The 25,228-nt window shown below is 39.6% G+C and overlaps 2 protein-coding genes across 4 annotated transcripts in view; one reads left to right on the forward strand and one right to left on the reverse strand.

The window, feature by feature from the left end:
• The window catches only part of LOC102071553 (3'-5' RNA helicase YTHDC2), a 37,413-nt gene extending 16,007 nt beyond the window's left edge, over positions 1 to 21,406 (reverse strand). The window contains exons 1-13 of the mRNA XM_074533459.1: positions 21,266 to 21,406; positions 19,419 to 19,583; positions 12,325 to 18,850; positions 11,610 to 11,700; positions 11,026 to 11,219; positions 9,212 to 9,411; positions 8,424 to 8,590; positions 6,261 to 6,363; positions 4,913 to 5,069; positions 2,622 to 2,729; positions 1,462 to 1,610; positions 961 to 1,096; positions 483 to 609 (exon numbers count right to left, since the gene is read on the reverse strand). Of these exons, the coding sequence (XP_074389560.1) occupies positions 483 to 609; positions 961 to 1,096; positions 1,462 to 1,610; positions 2,622 to 2,729; positions 4,913 to 5,069; positions 6,261 to 6,363; positions 8,424 to 8,590; positions 9,212 to 9,411; positions 11,026 to 11,219; positions 11,610 to 11,700; positions 12,325 to 12,496 (1,604 nt within the window). The 5' untranslated portion in view covers positions 12,497 to 18,850; positions 19,419 to 19,583; positions 21,266 to 21,406. The remainder of the gene's footprint in view (positions 1 to 482; positions 610 to 960; positions 1,097 to 1,461; positions 1,611 to 2,621; positions 2,730 to 4,912; positions 5,070 to 6,260; positions 6,364 to 8,423; positions 8,591 to 9,211; positions 9,412 to 11,025; positions 11,220 to 11,609; positions 11,701 to 12,324; positions 18,851 to 19,418; positions 19,584 to 21,265) is intronic.
• MCC (MCC regulator of WNT signaling pathway) overlaps positions 21,072 to 25,228 on the forward strand; it is a 184,000-nt gene continuing 179,843 nt past the window's right edge. Inside the window, exon 1 of one of the 3 annotated variants that reach the window (XM_005494560.4) lies at positions 21,072 to 21,430. In XM_005494560.4, coding sequence (XP_005494617.2) covers positions 21,087 to 21,430 — 344 coding nt within the window. In that variant the 5' untranslated portion in view covers positions 21,072 to 21,086. The remainder of the gene's footprint in view (positions 21,431 to 25,228) is intronic. The other 2 variants (XM_026797725.2, XM_074533460.1) reach the window with 2 other exon arrangements.

Below are 25,228 nucleotides of genomic sequence, written 5' to 3' on the forward strand. Positions count from 1 at the left end.
GAATTTTAATTCTTATCATTCCATACTACAATTATTTACTGTACTTCCCTATTTATATGAAGACATACTTCATGACCACAAAACTTGAGTTTTACAGATTCACAAATACTTTTATATACTACAACAGACTTAGAAACATCACAAAAAGATCTTCTGATATAGGTAACTCCATGAAAATAAGAATTGCCAAACATTTTGGTCCAATTCAGTAGATTACAGTTGTTCTGCTAACCAGTGTCTTCAATACACCTACTGAAACAAAGTTTATAGCTCATAATCAAGATCATGTAATTAAGAATACAATTTAGAATTTACAGAAAACAATGTCATTAACAGGAGTTAGAAAATTCTTTAACATCTAAATTAATTTGCTAACTTATCAATCTGCCCTAGGAACTATAGCTTTTACAGCCTAAACAGTTTCTTTCTCTCTCCTATATTGACAAATAAATCTATCTTTTGGTTTCTCTGTTTGTTTTTACCAGCCATTAGATGATTTGCAGTGGATACTTGCTCCCATACTGATCAACTGTTCTACTTGACTCAAAAAGCCTCTCCCTGAAGAAATCATCAGAGCAGTCGCACCAGTTTCACTGTGCCTATAATCAACTGAGAAGTAAAAAAATAAAAATCAGCAAACCCAACAGAAATGTTATTTCTTCATCTAAATGTAGTACAAATACTGCTTTCAAATTCCAGCCCAAAGAGAATTTGTTTCCTCACTTTATCTCTGCAGTCAGTTCATATGAATTCCACACTGTCTTAGAAACATACTTCTGCCAATACTTCAAAACAACAACTAACTAAACAATTAATTAATTCTGCTAGCCCTAACCATTTTTTCAGGAGGTATCAGAAGGCAAAGGTAACAACATTTGAAACTGGAGATAAAAGTAGCCATAAAAATCTAAGTAAATTTGAGGTTACTTTTTTTATTATGTAATAACACAATAAACTTACCACTGACATTTTCAGTTAAAATAAGATTTAACACCTGAGCAAATGAATCAATATCTTTATGCAACCAGATGTCAGAAAGACAGGAATCCATTTCTTTTACTATCCATGGTTCAAGGCAATTCACATCTTTTTCAGTCTGAAGATAAAAACAATATTGAATGATTAATCTCTTCCAAGAGTTGTCTTTATTCTCATACATTACTCACAAAGAATTTGAATGGTTCTTTTTCCCAGCAGCAACCAGAAATCCAACACTCAGGTATCAGTTAATGCACTGATTTTGCCATATGCAAGTACTAACACAACGGCAGTCGAGCCATTTGACGGAGGAAAAGCTGCGTACAAGCACCGTAACTAGAGCAGTTAATCCTAATAAAGTAATCTGTAAAATACATTAATATCCTGAAAGACTCTACAGAACTATCTTTAGAAAACAGATTTTAAATGGCTAGTAATACAACACAAATATAAACACTTCTTTCAACAAAAGAAAAAACTTACCAGTTGATTGAAGACAGTGTCACCACCCTCATCCAACCATTTGTACTCCTCATTTGCCCTTGGAACTGATTTTTGTCTCCGAGATGTCAGTTTGTTTGTACTTTCTTGAGCTGAACACCACTCAGCAAGAGTGCTCTTCTGTTTCTCTTCTAGAATGCAAAGTATTCACCAAGAAAATTTTAGAGTCATCTTTATTATCCATTGTTTTCTACTAAAAAAGACAGTTACAGCAGGTCAAAGTTTTACCTATTCAACCTCTTTTATTTAATCTAGAATGCTACTAATAGTCCAAGATAAATGACGTGTTTAAGGGTATCCAAAGTGCACCACTGAAAACAAGGGCTGTAAGAACAAGGCAAAACCTACCATTTTGGGATTTAACCTCCCAAGCCTCTATTAGTCCAAACTACTGCATTCAACAATCTTCCTTAAGTAATCACCTTTCACACAAACTCAGCCCAGATCTTTTTCCAGAAATGGAATGCTGAAGAAAAGTGATACAGTCCCTGCATGTAACAACTTATTTTTGCACGCAAGAAACAGTAGAAAACACCAGTGTCTTAATCAAACTTTTCTGTTCCCAGTGATCAGAGCTGAGCATTGTAATAAATATCCAGTTAGGACTGTATGTTATATATATAGCTTTGAGGTTTGCGTTTTTTAAAAACTTTTTTTAAAATAATCACTGGGATCATTACTTTCAGTTGCCAGGAAAACTTCTGAAGCAGTATCTACTTAATCAACTGAAAACCAATTATGTTCAGCTCAAGAGTGTTAACACTTACAAAAAATATATCCATGCCAGAAGAAAGCAGTGAAAAATGTTACTAAAAGGAATGACTTGTACATTTCATGCATATGTACAAAATCCTGCTTGCTTTAATAGCTGCACTTTAATTTACACCCAAAGGTACAGGGCATCCCATGCTTCTTTAGTCAAAGCCCCCAGTTACATTAACTCTACACCATTTTTTTCTTTAATTGCATAAACTATTTCAACAATGTAAATATTGAGAGCTTAAAGATACTTGCTGCCATCTTACCACATCTCATTTAATCTTCTGACTTTGGAATTTTAACAGAAAATAATCCTGTCAATTGTTTGTTCAATCAATCAATGATTCTCATTGCTAACCCTTGCAATTAAGCAGTCCACCAACCTTGCTGCTTCTCTTTTTTGTACTTCACCATCTCTTTGTTTGTATACCCAGTGCTTCGTAAAATGTCCTCCAGAAACATCTCTTTAACTTCAAAAGGTCTCCCTTGGACTAAAAGTATAAAAAATCCATTAAAGATTATATATTCACTAGCTTCACTTACAGCATATATTTATTTTTAAATTATCTTCATTGGAGTTTATTTTTCTCAAAATTATACAAAACAAAACATTTCCAATGTAAAATGCCATCTTGTTTCTCATCAAGCTCTTCAATTTTATCAAGTGTTATAACAAGAGATGTTGATGATTATAACATTGACAGTTATTACCCATAATTTTTTTTTTTAAATGAGAAAAAGAAAACAGCCATTTTTGTTTAGGGTTACAAACAAGAACTTGCCATGTAAGCCTGCCACCTGGATTAAAAATGTAATTAATTAATAAGCAATTAATACAGTTTTTGCAAGGTTCCACATGGAGACAGTACATCTTTGTATTGAACTACTTTCTTTTCATGAGAAGTATGTGAGAAGATAGACTTATCTCCATGTCCTCAACTAATTCAGCAAAGCTGAGCTTTGTTTACGGAGTACTTCTTGTCATATGAGACATCCCAGTGGCCTTTACCTTCTAATAATTTATCCTGATTTCTATGTCAACATTACTATTTTCTAGACCTTATCTGTGGACATTAAAGGATGCTTTTTGCATGAAGAATTAAAATCTCTACATTTTGATTTCTTGCCCCTTAGGCTGACTTTAGGTCACTTAGGATTTTCCTTCAGAAAGAACAATCCACAATTCACATACTTTTCAAAGTTGTCACAGAGGAAGTATTCCAACAATGATAACAAACTCTGTGTACTACAGCAATCCACGACTACAAAATGTTGGTTTCTGTGGTCAGAATTTTGTCATCCATATTGCTGAAGAAGAATCAAACCTTTTTCACTATATTAACAGAAACAGCCGCTTCTTTTAATTCTCAAAAAAACAAAACAAAACAAAACAAAACAAAAAAACCACAAAAAAAAAAAACCCAAAAAAAAACCCCAAAAAAATCCCTATTTTCAATTGCTCTTGGCTTTTACTGCATAACCAGCATAAGCACTGTGGTAAACTGGAGAGACTGTCATCAGAATTTCCAACACAAATATACCAATCTGAAAGAATAAGAAGCTGCAAAAAGAGTAAACTGGAAAGCCACACAACAATCGCAACTGAGGCAAAAAATATTCAGAGAACATGAAATCACGTGTCATTTCCAGATTCCCATCTCCAATAAGTTGCAAGACTTATTCTACTAGGCAGAAATTCAAAATTGGGAACTAGAAATAAACACTTCCACCTGCAAAAAAAGGGGAAAAGAGATTTCCTTCTAACAAGCATTTGCTAAAATAAACCAGTAAGCAATCCCACCTGTTTCCTAAAACTGCTGAGATTTTTTAAAAAAAGGCTGACATGCAGAGAGTCTACCTGACTGTCAAATAAAGCATTTATCTTAAAAACTACTTTTCAAAACACATTAAACTTGGACATTATTGTTGAAAAATTAAGAGGACTGTAAGGTGCCAGATGAGGTAATCCATGCAGAAAACCTGCAAGCAAGGAGGGTGGTGAAAAAAACCCCAAACCCACAAAAATCCCCCATGCATTTGTATTTTGCCTCTACTAAAGATCTGTCAAATGAAATTAAAACAGCAATAATGGTAATTTCTTTGCATTTGAATGTAATCTAACTGCAGGTAACTGAGTCAACACAAACTAAGAGAAACTAGATGCCTTTTCTGAATATTTACCTAGATGAATGGCTACTAATTTGCTTAAAATCAAAGAATCACGTGATTCTAACATGAAACCCAAACTGCTTATGCCTGTATTTTTAAACTGAACAGGTACAGTTACCTGTGTTTTATCCAGTAACCAGTAACAACTCTCATGAAGAATAAGAATCTACTGGAGTGTATTAATATGCGTCACACTCATGTAGCTCCTAAGTCCTGTATCAGCATGAAGACAACACTTCAATAACCTTTTCCTACTTCTTTATCAACAGTGGAAGGGGGCAGGACACACCTGCATTTACAGAACTCCCAGTGACTGAAACACTTCATTCTGAATTAGGAAAACAGTTAAGAAACAAGAAATCTGACTACACAAAGAACAAGGATTCCTGTAACTCTCAATGTATTCATCATGCACCTTTAATCAAAATAGTTTGCTACAGTTTAGTAAGATCTGTGAGTCTCAGGGCAGGTACAGTCAGATTTAAGAGTTAAGATAAATACTCACTATGTATTACTGGGCAGCTTCCAAAATATCTAATAAAGAGATCTGCATCTAAAGCAGCACTAGAAATAATTAGTTTTAAATTATTCTGGTTTTGCAGCACGTCTCTCAGTTTTATTAGCAGGAAGTCGCTAAACCTATCCCTCTCATGTACTTCATCCTGTAACAAAAGAAAAAAGGAGAGATAAAAAAACCTCACAGATTCAAGATAACGACTTCTGACAAAAACGAACTTTTAAAAAAAAAATTGATTGCACATTACAAAGGCTTCAAATGTGTATGCCTAGCTTAAGTAACAGGGTTTTTAAAAAAGGGGGGTTTTTATGCTTTCTATCAGAAAAAAAAAATTCAAAAAGTTTTTATCAGAGCTGAGTGCATTGTAATGCTGAAGCTCTATACCTTAATTTCAGAGGCCAAAGTGAATATCTGAAACACCTCTAATTTTGTATTTGAAGCCAAATTTCAAGAAAATGCCACAAACCACAAATCCTACAAATCTTACTTTAATAAATTCTCACTTCACCACTGACAAGCATTTAAAGAAATGTGACACCACATAATCAGAAAAACACAGAGATTGCTTAGACAAGTCATACACAAAGCCTATAAATTAAGGCACATAACTGAATAACCACCTTTGTCATTCCTCTGTTTTGTTTTGTATTATGAATGAATGAAGCAATGGCTCAAATACAAGGTTTATAGGCTGACATCAAGAATGTATAGATCATTCTCATGCTTTTTTTATGCTTTGATAAACAGGTAGGCACCTAAACTTACCATGTTTTCTTTTAATCTTCAGTACTTGAGTCTTGCCATAAGCATTCTAGTTCCTCTTACTTATTAAATTCCACAATAGGAATACTAACATAATCATAAATGAACACACCTGAGTAATTTGCTAGCAACTGGCCTCCACATTATATTATTATATATGGGCAAACAAACGGACTGAAAACCTGATATTGCTAAAACAAATACATGACAACAGAAATTCTGACATGATCATATTGAGCCACATCAATCTAAACCTCCCTAAAGATTTTCTGAGGAACAGGGGAAGTCCAGAAAAATTTACACTTCTGTCCTCCTCAACTCCTCCCAATTCCACAACTAATCATTGGCATGAAAATAAAATATTTTTATAGGAAAAAACACAAATGCACAGAAAAACACCAAAATCCTTAAAATATGCATACTAAGGACTCAGGAAGTCTTTAAAGTTTATTCAGATTCTACCAGACAAAAACACCTAAAGCCCTTTGTAAATTTAAATTTAAAAAATGAGGACCCCATTTTCTAAAGCAATACATATTGCTCCACCCCACATGAAAGACCACAGGATGCTCACCACAATAACGTGGGTCACGGTGGAGAGGGTGCTGTCTCCTGCCATCAGTGTGCGAAGGAGCATGTCATTAGTGCAGAATGTTACCAGGGTCTTTGGAGAAACCCTATGGAACACATCACAGAGACAACTCAGGGGATTTGCACCATTTAAAGGTAGTTAGCTTTCCATAGATCAAAAACTAAAGCAGCTGCTGACAGGAAGAGGAATTACAGTTCTCTCCCCAAAAGACTCACGCACACCTTTTGTTTTGAAACTATGCCTTTTCCCAGACATTTCCTAACAATTTGTAGTGCTTTTGCCCCAAAACTATGGACAACAGATTAATTGAAAAAATAAGATTCAAATTTTAATAAATAAGGAAGTAAAAGAGAACTATGAAGAAACTCTGCTTGTCATTCAATTTACTAGAAAATTCCATGAGGAAAACCAAGCTTCAATTCCTCAGCATATGCCTGGATATAGCCTTTGCATTTGACTACACGTGGTGGGATGAGCCTAGCTGGATGCCAACTGCCTCCCCAGCTACTCTACCTGTATTCTTCATGGGTAGGGGAGAGGAAACACACCAAGACTCACAGGGTCAAGAAGGAAAATGTGGGTCTCTCTCATGGACAGTCCTCCATGAGCTTCTCCAATACAAGTCCTTCCCATGGGTTGCAGTTCTCCATGAACTGCTGCAGGAGAGGTCCCTTTCCACAGAGTCCAGTGCTTCAGGAACAGCTTGCTCCATTGTGGGACCCCCACAGGTACAATCCTGACAGCAAACCTGCTTCTGTGTGGGCTCCCTTCCCGGGGCCACAGGTTCTGCCAGGAGCCAGTTTCAGCACAGACCTCCCAGTGGATCACAGCCTCCTTCACGCATGCACCTGCCCAAACATGGAGTCCTGCACAGGGGGATCCCTGCTGCACCACGGACCTCCATGGGCTGCAGGGACACAGCTGCCTCACCATGGGCTGCATCTGGCACCTGGAGAACCTCCCCCCCTCCTGCACTGATCTTTCTGTCTGCAGAGCGGCTTCTCTCACATTCTCTCACTGCTCTCCTTCAGCTGCTGCCTTTGTTGTGCAGGTTTTCCTACCCATTCCCGACTGTCCAGAGACACTACCACCACCACAGATGGGCTCAGTCTCAGCCAGAGGCAGGTCTGTCTCGGCTGGCACTGGCTCTGTCAGACACAGGAGAGGCTTCTGGCACCTTCTCACAGACACCACCCCACGGCTCCCAAAGCCTTGCCCTGAAGACACAATACATTACAGCTGACTAAATCACAAAGTAATCTGCTGATACTCTGGTTTTTCAGGAGGTCAAAATACTCAAATGTTACAATTCTATATCTGGGGCAGAGTTAGCTGCCCCAATAAAAACTGCAATTGTCACTACTTCCTCTGGCCACGCAAAAGGAGCTGAAAAGTTCCTTTGTACTGTACTCCACAGCTCTTCTCTGGAAGGCAGTTAAGAAAACTTTAAAAATTATACTTCTGTGCTGTATTACTATAAACACCTCTAAACATCTCCACTCCAGATTTTTTTTTGTCCACAACTCAAAATATTGTTATCTCCCCCTTTTAGTTTTCTCTGGATTACATGTATTGATTCCTTTCTAGGGGGATTTTCTGCATTTTTTCCAGTAATTCTTCCATTTTGATCTGACTTTGCTCTTCCTCTGTCAGCATAGTACTTCCATATATTAATCATCCAGCTTATTTGTGATACATCTTCACCAGCTCATCTAATCTCTTAATACCTTCTGAGCTTTCACACACACATTTGAATTCTTATTGTGGCTTTGTTGTTCAAGTACATTAATTTTCACAGCTATGTGTTATCTTTGTTCACTTGAGCAACACAACCTTTTGCCATCTTCTGGTCACTCATGTCCCAACTGCTGGCCCTTCCTTGAAATGACACTGCCTATGCAGCACAAAGATGTAAAGACCCCACACAATCCATTCATGCTCTGCTTTACAGACTAATTCATCAAGTGATATTGAAATCTCCGTTTTTACATTACTCTTAGTACTCTCAAGAGTATCCCTTACCTGCAATAACATATCCCACCTATAATTTGTGGGGCTGCATCCCAAACATACTGCAGTTTAAATGTACACAAGATTCACAATACCAGCACAAGATCAACTGACACTTAGAAATAGCATTAGTACCTGCTTTCTAAACGGATCTGGTAACCAATTGTCTGGCCAATCTTCTCTCTTCTTTCTGCAGCCACTCGTTCAGCCACAGCAACAGCTGCTAAACGTCTTGGCTGAGTACAAAACACACGACAGGGAGTTCCATTCTTGTAGCAGTCATCGAGGATAAATTGAGGGATCTGTAGAGAAGTGGTTCAAATTCACTCTTTGAGAAAGCCACAGCTTTGTTAGTACAGGGAAACAATTTAACTGCATCTCAGTATTACACACTGCAAAAGACTTTTCATTAGGATTATCACTGCAAGCATACCTGAATCAGTAGAAAATAAATTTCTAAGTATAACTTATTTAGGTTTTTTTTTAAAGAAAAAACTTGCAGTGTCTCTCTCGTGCTTCAGAGAAATCTAAAAAAAAGCCTCCTACAGATAATCTCTCATTTTAACACAAAAAATATATTACTGTGGGTACTAGGAATATAAAGAGCCTTAGAAGAAAAACAGGTATACAAACATCACAGTTACTTTCCCTTCAATATTTTGCATTATTTTAATGAAAAAATTGTATCTACAAGAAAATTGTGAGGAAAAATTTATGCTTTTAGTATCTGTCTACTGGCTTAGTGTTTCAAAAGCAAGAAAATTAATTGGAACACAAGATTTTCAATCATACAGGAAAAGAAAAGCCTTAAATAGCTTTTTATGCTAAATAGCATAAAAATATCCCATATCACAAATGTTACACGATTGGCATTAGTTTAGTATAACCACTGTTATGTTTTTTATTTCATTGAAGAAACATACTTGCGTAGTTTTTCCTGACCCAGTCTCTCCTATAATCAAAACAATTTTATTGTCCTTTATTATTTGGACAATTTCTTCCTGTTTTTCAAGAACTGGTAATGACTGCCTGAAGGAATCAAAGTCTGATTCCCCTCTTTTCACTGGGACCTGGGGGATACCATCATTAAGTCGACCACTTGTCTTGTTTACTTCTTTGTTTTCTGTAAAGAGAAGTTAAAAGTTTATTTATACAGATCCAGAGGAAGGTCACTAAAACACAGCTCAAAAATTGTACGTAAAAATTAATGTTGCTGACTTTTTATGCATCCCTGTGGGTAAAGTGACAAACCCATCACAATTTAGAAGTCATATTTATAACAACATGTCCTCCTGAGGTGCTTGAAATAGATATTTTTCAAAACAGTTATTACTTTCACAGGTATTTTGAACAAAACCAGACTCTTCCAGAGCATTGCTCCAAGTCAAAAAATCCTACAAAGAGCAAAAGGAGAATGAGAAACTAAACCAGAGAAAAGCGGCCAGGTGTATTTTGGTGGCCTTTGTAACTGTGCCCACATTTCACACCTGCAGTTCTCCCTAGAAATACACACTTACAGAGTTAAACCTTTAAGCTATTGCACAAATTTGCCTGAAATCATACTAATGCAAGCATGCTGCATCAAGAGTCCTGGACCCCACACAGCAGCGTGATGTGCTAGAAAGCAGTGCGTAAGTAGCCAAAAACGTGCTTCTGAGGGAGCTACTTCAAATCCATCGTTGCAAGTGCCACTCTGTAGTTCCTTGATAATTATTTTCCAGAAGAATTAAGAGCTTTCTGTAGACTAATTATACACATGATAACTGTGATTAATACATTCATATACTAAATTTCAAGCTCTGCTGTACCAAGACAAACACAGACTTAGAGATGAGGGGAACTAAAAATAAATTCTTGAGAAGCAGAAAAGACAATTATTAGACTGTTCATTAACTTAGTCCTTACATTGCTAAGACATTGCATTTCAGTACTTCTATTATAGCTTCTTTCTGTTCATTGAACAATCTTATTAACCAACTGAAACAATTGAAAAAAACAGCAAAGGAAGCACTAAAAGATACCATGTATCAGAAACACGCAATTAAACAAGGCATATTGGTACAAGTATTTTCAGTTCACTACAACCATCTATGCACACAGAAACACAGTGTAACTCTAAAGCAAGAATCTAGATGAAAGCCTTGCTTTAAAAAAAAGGTACTCTTTTTTTGAAAAAAAGGGAATACTCCTTCTTTTAATTAAAAAAACAAACCAATTTTATCAGAAGTTTGTCTTTCAGCAAACCCTTCTGTATTCAAGAAATCAAGAAGTCTAGAAAATAGTCTCTTAAGGACCAAATCGATTTTGGGGAGATGAAAAAATAAAAACTAAACTTCTTGATTTGTCAAGGACATTCATTTCTATAAGCAGAATACACAACCTAGTTTTCTCATAAGGGTGTTCTTATGGCATTGTGGTAACACTGACTCTTCAATCCCACCTCAGAGTACTTCTATGAAACCACATTTCACAAATGTACTTCCAAAAAGATTTGGCTGGAATTGGCTCAAAGTTTCTAAATTAACACAGCACAATGTGCATGATATGACTTCCCAAGTTCCTCACAATAACAGTTATAAAAGACCTTAAAAGGAAACAAACATGTGTTTGTTTAATGGTGTCTGAGAGGACGCGAGAGGGGACAGAACAGAAAGGTTTGTTTTGTCACTGGGTTGCAGGTGGTTTTTTCAAGTGGCACTGAAGGGCAAGTCCAAATCAGAAGACACACAGAACATACCAGATTCAACAGCACAGGCATGTCCTCTCTCTGTCCTTGGCAGGAGTTCTGTGCGCTCCTTGTTTGTGACAGGAAAGCTCTGAATGAGACTCCGAACGGTGTGCTTCGTACGGAGAGCCAAGTCACAAGTCATGACTGCATGTGCATCTGATACATCCTTCTTCCTCACAGTCAGGTATCGATTGGCTCCTTTTCTGTGAGGGGGGGGGAAAGAAAATCTATTTTAGGAATAAGGAACCTACTCTGGGTTAACTTTTATCTGTCAAGGTATGAGAATCTATGCAAAATCTTTGAAAAAAACCAGACTTCACAGTGAAACTTTTTTAATGGACTCATTAAATCCACTAAGTGGATTAAGTAGAAGTGGAAAAGCAAGCTGTACCAAAATGCATGTCACAAGTTTTTCCAAGCACACATACAGCAATGAACAAAGATACTTATTTCTGTGTCTACTTTTACACTTTTTTCTCTAATACTATTCCTTGCAACATGGTGGAGTACGTTGAAAACATCAATCAGGTTATCGTCAGTCATGAAATTGCATTGGTCTGCAGCTAAAAACCAAAAACTGTACCCCAACTCACCCTTTGCTTTTAGATACCAGTCCAAGAGACTGACAGAGACGATGAACAAATGCTCTTTCACTACTAGTGAAACTAGAAGGAAATTCCATCTCTAGAAGGATAAATAATAATGAAAAAAACAGTAATAATGCAACAGGCAGTAATCTTGATGTATTATCTCCATGCTACAGACCCACAGAATTGTTAGGATTGGAAGGGAGACCACGCAGTGCAACCCCCCTGCCAAGGCAGAGTCGCCTGGAGCAGATGACAGAGGAACACATCCGGGATTTGGGATGTCTCCAGAGGGGGAAACTCAACACTTTCCCCAGGCAGCATTCCCAGTGCTCTGACACCCTCAATGGAAAGAAGTGCTCCCTCATGTTGAGGTGGAACTTCTTGTTTTATGGCCATTGCTCCTTGTCAAAAAGTCTGCACCGCCTTCCTGGGACTCATCTTGAAGACATTTATATGCATTAATGAAATACCCTCTCAGTCTCCTCGAGGCTAAACAGGACCATCTCCCACACCTCTCCTGATAACAGATGATCCAGCCCCCTCATCTCAGCTCAGTGGTCTCTGCTGGACCTCCTCCCGTAGCTCCCTGTCTCTGTGCTGAGACGCTTAGAGCTGGACACAGCAGCCCAGCTGCGCCTCACTAGGGCCGGGCAGAGGGGCAGCATCCCCGCCCTCACTACACCCGCAGGCTGCCCCCGGGCCCGGCTGTGCCGCGCACCCGCTTCGTCCCCGCTCCGGAACCGCTCCAGGGCGAGCTGCACCGCCATTTCCACCTCCTCGTCCACGCCGACCTCCCTGAGGGCCTCGGCCCGGGCGCGCACCGCGGCGGCAACCGAGCCCCCCGTGGCCCCGCCGGGCTGCCGCCGCGGGACCCGCCTGTGTCGCGACATGGCCCCGTGTCACGGCCCCACACGTCCCCGACACCGACACGGAGCAGGGGCCGCAGCTCCGCGGCCCGGGGGGCCACGCTGGCGGTGGGGCGGGGCTCCCGCGGCGGGAATCGGCCCGAACGGAAGGAATTTGGCTCTTTTCCCGCCGTTAGGGGGGAAGCGTGCCTAAGCACCGAGGTACGTGTACGGCTGTGACCAAAAAGGGGCACTGGTACCCTGTCTAGTCATAAAATACGTGATTTAATTGCATGGTATTAAACGTAGGCGTGGCGAGGGTCATCTCGGCCCTCAGCCTCCTCACTCTGTAAAGCGTTACTTGCCCTTGATTTTGGATCGCCTTTTCCTGCTGTCCTTTGACTGCACGCTATGGACACGAGGTAGAACCTAAACCCAAACCTCTTGGGCATGACACAGGACTCGGTGTTGAAAGCTGCTGCTTTGGAAACATCGTTAGGTCAGAAGGAGAGTACTTAGAAGAAGAACAAACTACTCCTCAGTTGTGAACTGAAGTGGGGAATTAAATAAATGGAAAATAAGCACTCACTGTCTGATGTAGCTGGCTGAAAAATAGCTCTTAAACCACTTCTACCAAAGCGTTTACAAGGCTCATTTCAGCATAATTCTGCATTGAGAGGTCACAGTGGAGCAGAACTATTGATCTGTTCTAAGGTTTTCAATTTTTTTCCATTCAGGTATCTGCCTATGTATCTTCAACCAAAGTACATAATGCTAGTTCCTTATTGTTGTTCCTGTGACATTCAGTACTGCCACCTTAGAGCACATCAAGTTATTATGGAAAATTAAACACTTCAGCTGAATAAAATGAGCATTCCTCTTATCATCGTTTGTATCAACAGTAAAAAATGAGAACTCATAACTGATTTGAAAGAGTCACATCAGAAGTCTTTAATTATTAACAGTTTCTGCCTCTTAGCAGCATCATCTTGCTTTCCAACAGACAAAAATCCCCGTGATTCCGAAAAATGATTCCTCAGACTCAATTCTGCTCTCTGTTTGCAATCCTTTAAATACAGCAGCACACAGAGATAACTAACTGTTGGGTTAGGTCTCATTTATATGGCTAAGAGTGGCGTGAAGCCTGAGTGCATCCTGCATAACAAATTCCTTAAGACGTGCTTTTCTTCTTTCACTGCTTTTTTGACTGTCCAATGCTGTTAGAAGGGTGAAAAAATAGGAGAATGTAGTCAGGCATACACTGCCTGCTGCAGCCCTGCTAAATACTGAGTTGCAGTCTGGACTCAGCATATGAATGAGCAAAGAATTGTGCTTACCGAAGCTCTTAGACATGGAGGCATACTTCTTTGTACATACTCTTAATAAAAATTACTAGCTGTGGACTTTCATTTTAGAAATAACAACCTGTTTGTATTTAAAAATTCTGTTTTCATGAATGGCCTGAGAAATACCTTCTGGCTAATGTTTACTCAAAACAACCCCTGGAATAAAAATTATTTCCTTCTATTAACATATGTCCAAATGCCCATGTATTTTTTATACGAAGAATTAAGAGGCAGCACAGTTTTATGCAAAAATACATCTGCATGTTTAAATACAATTAGGTGTTCTTATTTTACCCTCCCTAGAGGCAGTTTTGCTGACTTCTTTTCAGTTTGCAGAACATTTTCTCTCTTGTAAACACTCTTATGTTCCACAAAAGATGCCAGTTCTAAGAGAAAAAGAACTGCAAAGGAAGTTGGTTAAACAGTATTATCTGTTATGTACTGTGTTAGATTGTGTCAGATTTGACTGCAAAATAGTTAGTCAGAATTTCTAAGTACGTTTTTGTTTGTTTGGGATTTTTTAAATGATTTTAAGTATTATAAGACTTATTAGCTGTTGAAATATGATGCAAGGTTCACTGGTGAGCCAATTCTTCAAGATCAAGTCAATGAAAGAACACAAGATTTATTTCTCTTTTCAGTTCCTTGATTACAAAAAAAAAAAGGGAAAAAAAGGGAATTCCAGTGTGTAGGGGGTTTTTTAGGCATCATAGTAAATTTGTAACCAGATAGCTGTTGGTTGCTGTGAGCGTTAATGATCCCATGAAGTAAGTTAGGGAAGTAAGACAATGACACTTGAGAGATATTTGTTTAATAAATGAACTGCAGTGAAAATGGGCATTTCTTGCTTTACTGCCCTCTACTGTATGCATTGATACAGTGATCGTTCCCCAGACCTTTGGCTGCTGATCCGGGTGATTGCCTCTGCCCCATTTCTGTAACCTCTCCTATCATCTACTGACACATCATTTCTTATTTATCTATCTTTTCCACTTCCCTTATTCACTTCAGTTTTTATTTATTTTTGAGACATCAAGGAAAAAGCCTTTTGATCAGTTCTGTCCTTGTAAAACAACCTCTCTCAGGTCCTCACTTGCCACAGTCCAGAGCTTGGGCTTTGTCTCTACAAATCCATTTCCCTCATTGCTGTTGAACTTCCAGGGGAACACTGCAACCCCTCAGTAGCGCTCAAGGCATCTATAGAGTTCAGCAATGAATCCAGAATGAAGGCTGGGGAAGAGCATGATTCCCAACAGGGTCAGATATGCCCCAGCTCTTCCCACAGCTTTCTCCACTACTCCCCACTCCTAAATTGAGAAACTCTAGTTTCCAGGGAGAACAAATGACAGAGGACTGGAGGGAGAGTGGAATGATCCTGCGCTAACATATCTTTCTGTGTCTACAACATGTTATAAAGGCAGCGTGAAAACTACAGGGTTCCCATGTCTTGTGAGCTTAGGAGTTTCATACCTATGATGTATGTGCTTGCGTCTTTGCTGAAAGTGGAACTGAGTGGAACTGATGTGCTCCCTATGGAGATTAATTTATCCAGAATGTAATTTCCTGTTAAAATACTGTTTCAATGAAATATTTTGACCAAAATAATACCTATGTTGCAGAAAATTTCTGGAGCACGGAACAGGTTTAACTATCAGTCATCAGTACCCTGCAGAAAAAAGTTTTCAGATTACCTCACAGTCAGTCTACAAAAAGACCATTTATCTTTACATGTGCCCCCACTTTTTTGACCAAAGTAGTATTTTGTCAACATAGATATAGCTTCAAATAACATACTTTGACAAAAAATAGTGGAATATTCAATATCTTTTTTTACATGTATATACAAGAAACGAGGAAATGAACTTCTAAATTTCTGTATCCGAAATGCGGATCCTTATGTAAGATCCAGGAGTAGGAATCTGTTTGAGTAGGAGAACAGTTTAGGATATTTTTGGAAAAAGGGGCAAACTGTTCTCATTTCCATTCTTCATCATCATCACAAAAAATACACTTTTCAGAACAGTTTTACAAGGTGCTTGAGCATTTATAAAGGTGAAAAATGAGGAGGAAGCTTTTCAAAAGAGGCATTAATATTCTATCTAAAAATTAATATTCTTTCTAAAGTATTTTTAGTCCTAGATAAAATACCTTAGTTTTGCAGATCTCTCTTGGGAGGAGGAGAAGAAAAATCAGAAAAATCAGCCTCACCAAAAAAAAAAACCCAACTTTTTTTTAATATACTGTTTTAAGAGTTTTCAAACAGCTCAACTTGCTAAGACTTCCACAGAAAAGGCTGCAGAAGAGTTATATTTCTAGATGGAACTTGAAATCATAGGTCTATGATGAGAAGTGGATCTAAATGAAGTAATGTGAAGAAGGTAATACAGTGACTTCAGACACAAGATTTTGATGAGAATTTAACTTAGCATTTTTCTAGCTAAACCATTGCTCTGTTAGCAGCAGATGCAGTTTGCTGATGTTTTAAATAACATTAATTTGAACTCCTGTTATATGTCTGTTACTTGAATTTTTTTTATGGTGAAGATCAGTAAACAAAGATGGCCTTCATCTGAAGCTGACTGAAACACAGAATCATCTCTGCTTTGACACCAGCAGGCATTGCTTTTGATTGTAGTATACATCAAAATCTTCAGTCTGAATATCTAAGTAGTGGCAGCAATTAGAATAGCTATCTCTCCCATCTGTCTCACAGCAACATCAAAAATATGCATTTTGTAAGTTACATCACAGAAAATAAAGTATGTTTTTAATTTCACTTCACTAATAAAAATTAAAAAAAAAAAAAAGTATGTTTAGATAGGAAATAACTTCTCCTTAGCCCTTATATTACCTGGGCATGGTTTATATAGGTTAATAGGTTATAGGCTCAGATTTAGATCTAGGCACACCCACATTTAATAGCTTGGTATGCATGTGCAAAGTCATGTTATGTGAGTGCCTGGTGCCCAAGCCAGCTTCACCCTGGTCCCATGTCCCAGCCTGACCTTTGTTGTCCCCGGGGAGGTGTCTGATACCCTGGTCTGACCTGGTTGCAGTGGCTGGGTGGTCATGGCTACCAGGCCCTGCTATGCCTTCCCAGGCAGCCCCTTGAGATTTTGATTGTAATATTGATACAATAAGCTATGGGTTGGAATCTGACCCGAGCTGCAGAGGATCCAGGTGATTAGAAATTATAAGTTAAATTGTATTTTAAATTCTCCACCATGCTAGTTACAAATTGTACTATGTTGACTATGCTTTTAGAAATCCCGTGGCAGTCTAATAATAAATTCTCTTCTATATCAATCACAACATCCTGTTAAGGAAACAAAGTTTTAATTGTACCTATGGTTTAGTGCCATCCTGACTCTGCCAATATCCCCAAGGGAACCCATCTGTTTTGGGTGACAGTGTCACTTAGATAACACTGACATGTCTATTAACCAAGAACCTCATGGAGCTTTTTAGCAAGTGTGTGGAAAGGGCTTGATGTAGTATTTAGGAAATTGAAAGGGATGGTATTCTGGGCAGTTGGATTCTGGATGCTGAGAAAGTTCTCAGCATTGCACACTCTGCCTGCCTTGCTCTAAGGAATATTACTAAATTAAAACTTCCTGCTTGCAAATTAGGTTACTGTTTGTTTTGTTGGTGAGTTTTGAAAGAGGTTAATTGAAAAATGCTGTGGCTGAATATTATCTAGAAGGAAATCTTTCTCTTTTTTTGGTCAGTTGATTTTGGTCATTTGGCAGCTTTTTATGCAGTTACATAAGTTGTTTTCTACTGTAAAACCATTTATAGTTAAATCTGGAGAGGTTTACAGTGATGTTCTTTTTCAATTGTTCAGCATCTAATTTGAGGTAGACTTGACTTTCAGGGATCATATGAACCTAAGTGTTCTGTTGATTGGTGAAAGCTCAGAAAAGTCCAGCATGTCTGGAAATTAGATGTCTCCTGCCCATCTTTCAGAGATGTCAGATTTTGGGTATATAAATGTTGGAGATTAAGTGCAGCTAGTAGTGCTACATCATTGCCATTAACGTTTGCATTGACTGTCTGACATACGCTTATTTGAATTTGGAAATCAGGGCATTATGGAAAATTTATATTGTACAATATAAATTATATTCAAAAACTAAAGATTTATTTAACTTACATAAGAAGACAAACAAATATCCAAATGATTGGGAGTTAAAACCCACAGTCTTAAACAGAAAACATATAAACTTTTAAAATATTTCTTTTGAGAAATATCAAGCCTATTTTGCTACTCACAGCAGTAAAGAACTCTCACTCCTTGCCCTCCTTCCTTGTTCTCTCTTCACAAATTCTAGGCACCACATACCCCTCACACGGGGGGCACTTCAGGCAGAATTGTACTTTCTGCTGCACAGCATAGTTTGTGTTTTAAGTGTGGGGAGTTTGCCATCTGAAATTGGCTGTAGGACTGAACTGCCACGTAATTCACAGCAGGCACAGGAATGTGACTAACTGCAGCTTAGGGTATTGCTTCCCAACTTGCATCTTTTTAAAAAATTAGATGGGCATCACAATATAAACCAGAAAGCACAGCTGGTTTTACAGTCTTGCATGCCATACCACAGCTAGGATATCAGCTGTTCCTATCAGGAAGGAGGAACTGGTATGGGTGATTTGTTATCAGGGAAAGTCAGAAACCATTGCACCAAGTTTTCTTGGGACTGGTTCAAATGCAAAAAAAAGTTAACTACAGCTGATCCCCATAAAGAGAAGATGGGAGGAAAAATTCAATTCAACCAACTCAAAAATTGTTCACAATGAGCAGGGAGAAGAAAAAAAAATGGGTGAATTTCTGATCCACAAAGAAAGCTATTGTGTGAAGCAAGATAAAGTGTTATCTAGATTAGACAGGAAGTGGGAGATTAGTTTAAAAATGGTGAAAATTGGCAAACTGGGAGGCTAGGCAGATAGCATCAGGATGGAGAGAGATTGTTCTTGGAGATTCTCATTGCTGTATTTTGGATCCAATATTGCTCCATTGATACTGGTGGCCTCGTCAGGAAACAGTTATAGGACTCTGCAAAGAATCACATAATTAAAGAATATCTCAAGAAGAAAGGGATGCATACAAATACATAGAGTCCATCTCCCTGTGGTTAAGAATTTTCTTCTTAGTAAGAAGCAGTGTGTGCTATACTCGCAGAATGTGCGCAAGGATTCTTGTGTGTGGTATTGAACAGCTTGTCTGTGGGATCTCGCAGAAGAAAATGGTTGTGTGACTTCACATCCCAGTCCTCAGTGTAAACAAACAGCTGTGGTAATCAGCTGGTACCACACATGAACATCCTGCCTAGGACTGAAAAAGCGTATGCTAACACTAAAAGTCAGAACATTGTAGGTCAGGAGATGGAACATCTGAAAGAATAGCTGCAACATACACTAGTTTAAGTGCCTTGAAAGAGTATGGAAGTGTGTCCCAGTTTAGGGCAAATTTGGGTGGAAACCTCCAAAAGGGGCCCCTCCAGAAATCAAACCCACACGGCCCCTCACCCCAACTGGTTCGGGAAGGATTCCCTGGAGAGAAGTGGAAAGAACCTGTTTATTTAACAGGCAAAGCACTCCCCAGCACACAAAATGAACAATACCGGATGACAAAACTGATTCACTGCTCTGAAGAGATGACAAATGCAGAAAGTCTTCCCGGTGGTGGTCGCTCTGTTATCGGTCCCTCCGGCGCTGGGAAAAGCTGCAGAGTAGCCCCGGCAGGCTGCATTGTACGATGTTTCCTCGGTGTTTCCCAGGGTCCCGGTCTGGAGCAGGATCGAACGGTTCCAAGAAAAGGGAAAGAAAAGCAGTTCAGGGAAAACTCGGACTGCCTCAGCCAGTTAAACTAACTAACTAACTAACTAACTAACTAACTAACTAACTAACTAACTAACTAACTAACTAACGAAAAAGCAAAAGGAGTACAGTGTTCTGCCCCATCCATGCCCAGACAATAACAGTGGAGTTCTGTGTTCCAGCAGACTGTGAAGGAGTGAGTGAGGCTGATAACAGTCCTCTACATTTCTTCCACTTTGCTCTCAGAGCCAGTCTTGAAGGCACAGAATGTAATATCCAGCATAAACAGAACAGACAGCTGGGGATTCAAGCATCATAATGTCACCCTAGGACAGCTCCATACTACGGTGCCCTGGTCATCCAGCAAGAACTAATGTGAGCAACGTAATTTGGAAATCTGCAGAGACCAACACAATATGAGAGTGAGTATATGCATGCTTACACTTGCAAGTAGTTTTAGTTAATAAAATGCCAGAGGAACTCTTTACCTTGTAATGACTTGCGTAATCAAGATGCAATAAATATTAACAATTAGAACTGTTGCCATCAGTTAATGTATTTTAAAGGCACTTTACAACAAGTGTGATAACTTTGCTGGGTATATAGTCATTATTATTCATACCTGTCAGCAATAAGGAAGATCAAGATGTTTTGTGGCATGAAGGGGATATCTTCAAAGACTTAATTACTAGGAAAAGAATAATACCTGATGCTATGAGGGCAAAATATGTCCTTAATAACAAGGCCGTTTTTTTTCAAACACAGAAATAGATTAGGAAAATATTAGTTCACCCAAATTAATCATGTGACATGATGGAGTAAGAAACATAATGCGATATGTAAACTGAAATGCTATTCTAGACTATTTCAGGATAGCTGTTTCCAGTTAGAGATAAAGCAGCAGATTGATGCTGGTGCTGTATCACTTCTTTTCACAGGAATGAGAATTAAAAGCGCTGAATAAAACTTAATTAGATATTGAGAAGGGTGGCAAAGATACTAAAGGCACGATTTTGTTTTTTTTCATCTGGCCACATGACGACTGCAAAGAAAACTACTTTTCTTTAAATGAAAAGGAGACCAACAGACAGGGAAGGGTATAGGCCACAAAATGTTCAGAACAGGAAAACGAATTGTTGACTTCAGTGGAAGGGAACTGGATGAGTCCAGAGGGGCTGTTGCTCTGCACCTCAGAATGCTTCTACCTGACCAGTACCCCATCAAGCCTGGAGTGCAAACGCAGCGCTACAGAAAACGCTGAGTTTTGGCTTCCACAGACCGGCCAAAGCCGCAGCCAAAGCAGCACCCCCGGAGCAGGGACCCCTGCCCAGCCCAAGGAGAACAAGCGACCCCCGCGGCGGGTTCGGGTCGCGCCGCACTCGGCGGCCTCCGGCAGAGAGGGCAGCCGGCCACGGGCTGGCGACGCCGGTCGCTCGCTCCCGGTGGTCCCACCGTGATCCCGGCGCCTGACGATGCCGTGGCCGGCGGGAGCTCTGAGCCTCAGCCGCCCTGTGCCCGCTCCGAGCCCCCGCGGGGCCGGCAGAGCCCCCGCCCCGGCTTTGTGCTGCCGCTCGCACTTTGCAGGCGCGGCGGGACTGGGAATCCCGGGCGCCCGAGGCAGCCTCGCCTCCTCCTCCTCCTCCTTACCCACCTCCTCCTCCTCCTCCGGAGCGGGGCGCATGATGGCGGCAGCCGCTGTGGCGGAGGTGAACAGCACCGGCAGCAGCAGCACCGATACCTCCAGCACGGGCGAGGAAGAGAGGATGAGGCGCCTCTTCCAGACCTGCGACGGCGATGGGGATGGCTTCATCAGCAGGTAGTGACAGCGGGAGGCTGCTCTTTGCTGATACGGAGCCGTCCCGTCCTTCCCCTCGCCCCGCGTTCCCCGGCGCTCAACTTGTGGGCGAGTTGGAGCAGCGGTGGGAGCTCCGCCGCTCCCGCCCCGCTGCCGCCGGCACCGGAGCCGGGGCCTCCAGCGGGGCCCCGGCACCGAGACCTTCCCGGAAAAGCGGGCGAACACTGCCCGCAGCACTTCCACGTCCGCCTAGGCTGAAAGGTGGTGCCTCTGATCCTGGATTTTATCACCTCGTGCCCTGGGCAGGTGGTTTTTGCAAGTAAACACACAAAAAGCTCGTGGTGGGTAATCTAGGAGAAAACTTATATTGTTCTCCCGGATCCTATGATTTTGTTTTGTCAGTACGGTTTAATCAATATTCTTGTTACACAGTTTGGTTTAAATTCCCCTGCTGTTCCTCAGAGAGTTGAGGAGTGTCACGCAGGCTGATGGGTTGTGGTGGGGAAGGGTGAGCTTGTACATTTGCAGTGGATACTTGGAAATAAGCCATAGTGAAATGTTTATGTCTGGAAGCACTGGCAGTGTGTTTTGGTCAGGAGTTGGTTTTGTGGCAATGGTATTTCTGAGTTCTCAGGCCAATTTAAAAAATACTGAACTTCAGAAGGCGGGATTTGCCAGAGGTCGTGGAAACTTGCATGTTCAAAATGAAACTTATGCTATTGCCCGCAGTTAATACATGCCTCTAGAGAACTGGGACAGTGAGGGAATTTCTTAAGTCTGCCATTTAACCTGTAACCTAAGAATATGACCCCAAAGAAAGGCTAAGTAAACTTGAATCCCCACTGCCATCTCTTTGGAGCCAGAAAGTTGTTGAAAATCTGTAACAACTGGCAGTCACTTTAAAAATAAAGTTCAAGGGTTGTGATATTTCTTATCTAAACAACTCCCTGAACACTCTTTTCTCCCCCTCACTCTAATGATTTTTTTGACAGTTGTGGTTTTGAAATATAAACTTTGAAAATGTGTACTTTCCAACCAATGTGCTAAGACTGCTTCTCTTTCCATTTGTTTATGGTCTTTATGGAATTTATTCTGATGTCTGAAAACTTGAAATGTTCACGAAAATTGTGCACTGTCTCTTCAGAGCACACTTGCTTTTTTGTTCTTTCCTGTTTTTCTGCAATGTGAACTCAGTGTATTTATAATTTAAAGACCTTATTGGGGCAATGTTAAATGTTTTAGTGTTTCATGCAGACCATGTAGAGATGTTACAATGACACAAAGTACTAATTTCTGATCGACTGATCCGCACTTGCTAAGTTTTGACCCAGATTTGATGAAATGGCTGCAAAGCCCAGGGCTGGGTGGTGGTTGAAAATCCTTGAGGAGATGGTGGGTTCATTGTTGAAGGTTGCTAATACCTTGCTTCAGAAGGGAGTTGTGCATTCAAGGCAGAGCTGGTGTGGCCTTTATCAGAGAACATGGTATTATAAATTACTGTCTTCCTTTACATCTCTGTATGTGTGACAAAGCAGTGAAAGAATATTTAAGAAATTATCTTTGACGCGACTTTTTTTCATTAGGTAGCCTGGTGATGAGTTCTATAAATGGAATGCCTTTCTTGCTTTCTGTAGTTACTCAATTTTGCTTATACTCTGTTTTATAGCAGTGACTGTTGCAGAAGGAGACTTGTCCAGTTGCATTTTGATGTCTTTATAGTATGTACCACCATAGTATTATAGACAGCTCTGTCAGGTTCATGGATTCACAGTGTCCTGTTGAAAGTATAGCAGATGGGGGTTTGTTGTTGTGTAGACTCCAGTGCTTAGGTTATTGCATCCTTTTAAATGTAATAAATTAAAAGCAAAAAAGTTACGGCTGCTTTTACACTAAATTTCATCTTGCCATATTCTGCATACCGTTTGTTAGGCTTCTGTGTTTGTTTCTTTCCAGGGTTTTTTTTTGTTTGTTTGTTTGTTTCATATGAGCCAGTTGCTTGGTTTTCCTGCTCTTATTGCCCTGCTTCTTTGGACTTCTCTTTGCTCATTCTTGTGGCCAACATTTTTTTTGCATTTCTTGCAGCCCCAGTAACAATTGGAGGCTGACTTCTGCATGCCATATATCTTTCACAACAGGCTAAACATGGCAATAAATGCCCAGGCATCTTTATAAAGAGCTGAAAACACGGAAGCTAGCACTTTAAAATCATCTCCTTCTTTGTGTATTAGAACGAGACTTGACTATGATCTATAACCTATCACTAGGATAAGCTTCTTTTTAACACTAGCTTATTTTGAATGCAATGGGGCTGAAATTTGCTGTTTTGCAAGTGCTACTGAGTATAAATTTTATATTTAAAAATTTGTATCCCTTCTATTTGCAGGTCAGAAGCTTGGTCAGTCATTTCTTTGCCTAGCACATGCAGCAGTTTGTTTATAAGGTTTCTTTTTTCCAGCTACAGAGCTGTTAAGGAAAAAAAGATCTTTATACTTGCAGCAAAGGCAGGCATTTTGTGTGTGTGTGTTTATTTAGTTCATATTGCATGGGGGGAAAAGAGATGTTTGCGTTCCTAATGAAATAACATGGTGTCTCAGCTGTGGAAATGCTTTGTCGTGCATCACACTCTAATAAACCTCTTTAAATAGTAGCAGGGAAGTACAAGCACAGATGGAGAGGAGGAGCATGTCCTGGGATACTGATTAATTTTCGGGCCCTCACCTGAGATACTGATTAAATTCCAGGCTCTAAATAGGATGATATCAAAGCAATAAAGCATAATTAAGGATGTGCCATTGGTGGTTATAATCCAGTAGACACTGAGCTATGGGATATGAGCGTATTGTCTCTGAGCATTACATTGACATGTGTATATTGAAATTTTGCAGCATCCAGCTAGAGAAAAGTACTAAGGAAACAAGAGAATTTTAACTTGTTGGCTTGTATTGAAATGGCTTTTGATTCTTTAGGGGTTAATGTTTGTTACTTAATTATTTTAACATCTTGCAAATGTTTGGCATTCTTCTCATACTTCTGCAACACGAGGCAATTTCACAAAAACGAGCTAACCAACCAACCAACCAACCAAAAAGTACCACTCTCCCGCTTTGCAACTCAGTTGCAAAGCAGTCCACAGTTAAGGCTGGATACTGAATGCTTGAGATCAGCTGGATGAGCATTGCTGGGAGCAGAAGGCAGGCTGCCTTGAACACTGTTTACAGCGCAACTTTAGTTTTGCAGCTCTAGCTGAATTGAGTTGTTATTAACAAAAAACTGTTAACTGACAAACAGTAATTGCTTTCCTTTGTTTTATTCTGTTTGCTTTGAAAAGTTTCAGAATCTGATGTTAAAATTACAAACATTTTCAGTTTCAGAGGGTTGGTGAATTGTCCAGGACACGTGTGCTTTCTTTTCTTTTTTTCTTTTTGATGCTGTTTGCATATTTAGCCTTGAATGCTGGGTTTTTATGGGTGACAGCCTAGATTAATGTCTTCTTCAGAAACTTAATTGCCTTCTAGCTTTATTATATGTGGATTGCATTGAAATTCTATTTAGCACACAATGAATTTCATCTTCCCTGCAGAAGTCACTAAATGGGATTTGGATTACTCTGTTGTAACACTGCAAAATGTAAAGGTAACTTTGAATCTGCAGGAAATACTTTTGCTTTTAAAAAAATGAAGGTATGAGCTGTGGAAATAAAGGGTGATGAAAAAATTAATTTTATTATTAAGGTACAAATATGCTAGCTTTCCGATTTTAACTTTTAAGCATGGATAAATAATTTTAGGATTGTGAAGAAACAAGGTAAAGCTAGTGTTT

The sequence above is a fragment of the Zonotrichia albicollis genome, chromosome Z (assembly GCF_047830755.1).
Source record: "Zonotrichia albicollis isolate bZonAlb1 chromosome Z, bZonAlb1.hap1, whole genome shotgun sequence".
Classification (NCBI taxonomy): domain Eukaryota; kingdom Metazoa; phylum Chordata; class Aves; order Passeriformes; family Passerellidae; genus Zonotrichia; species Zonotrichia albicollis.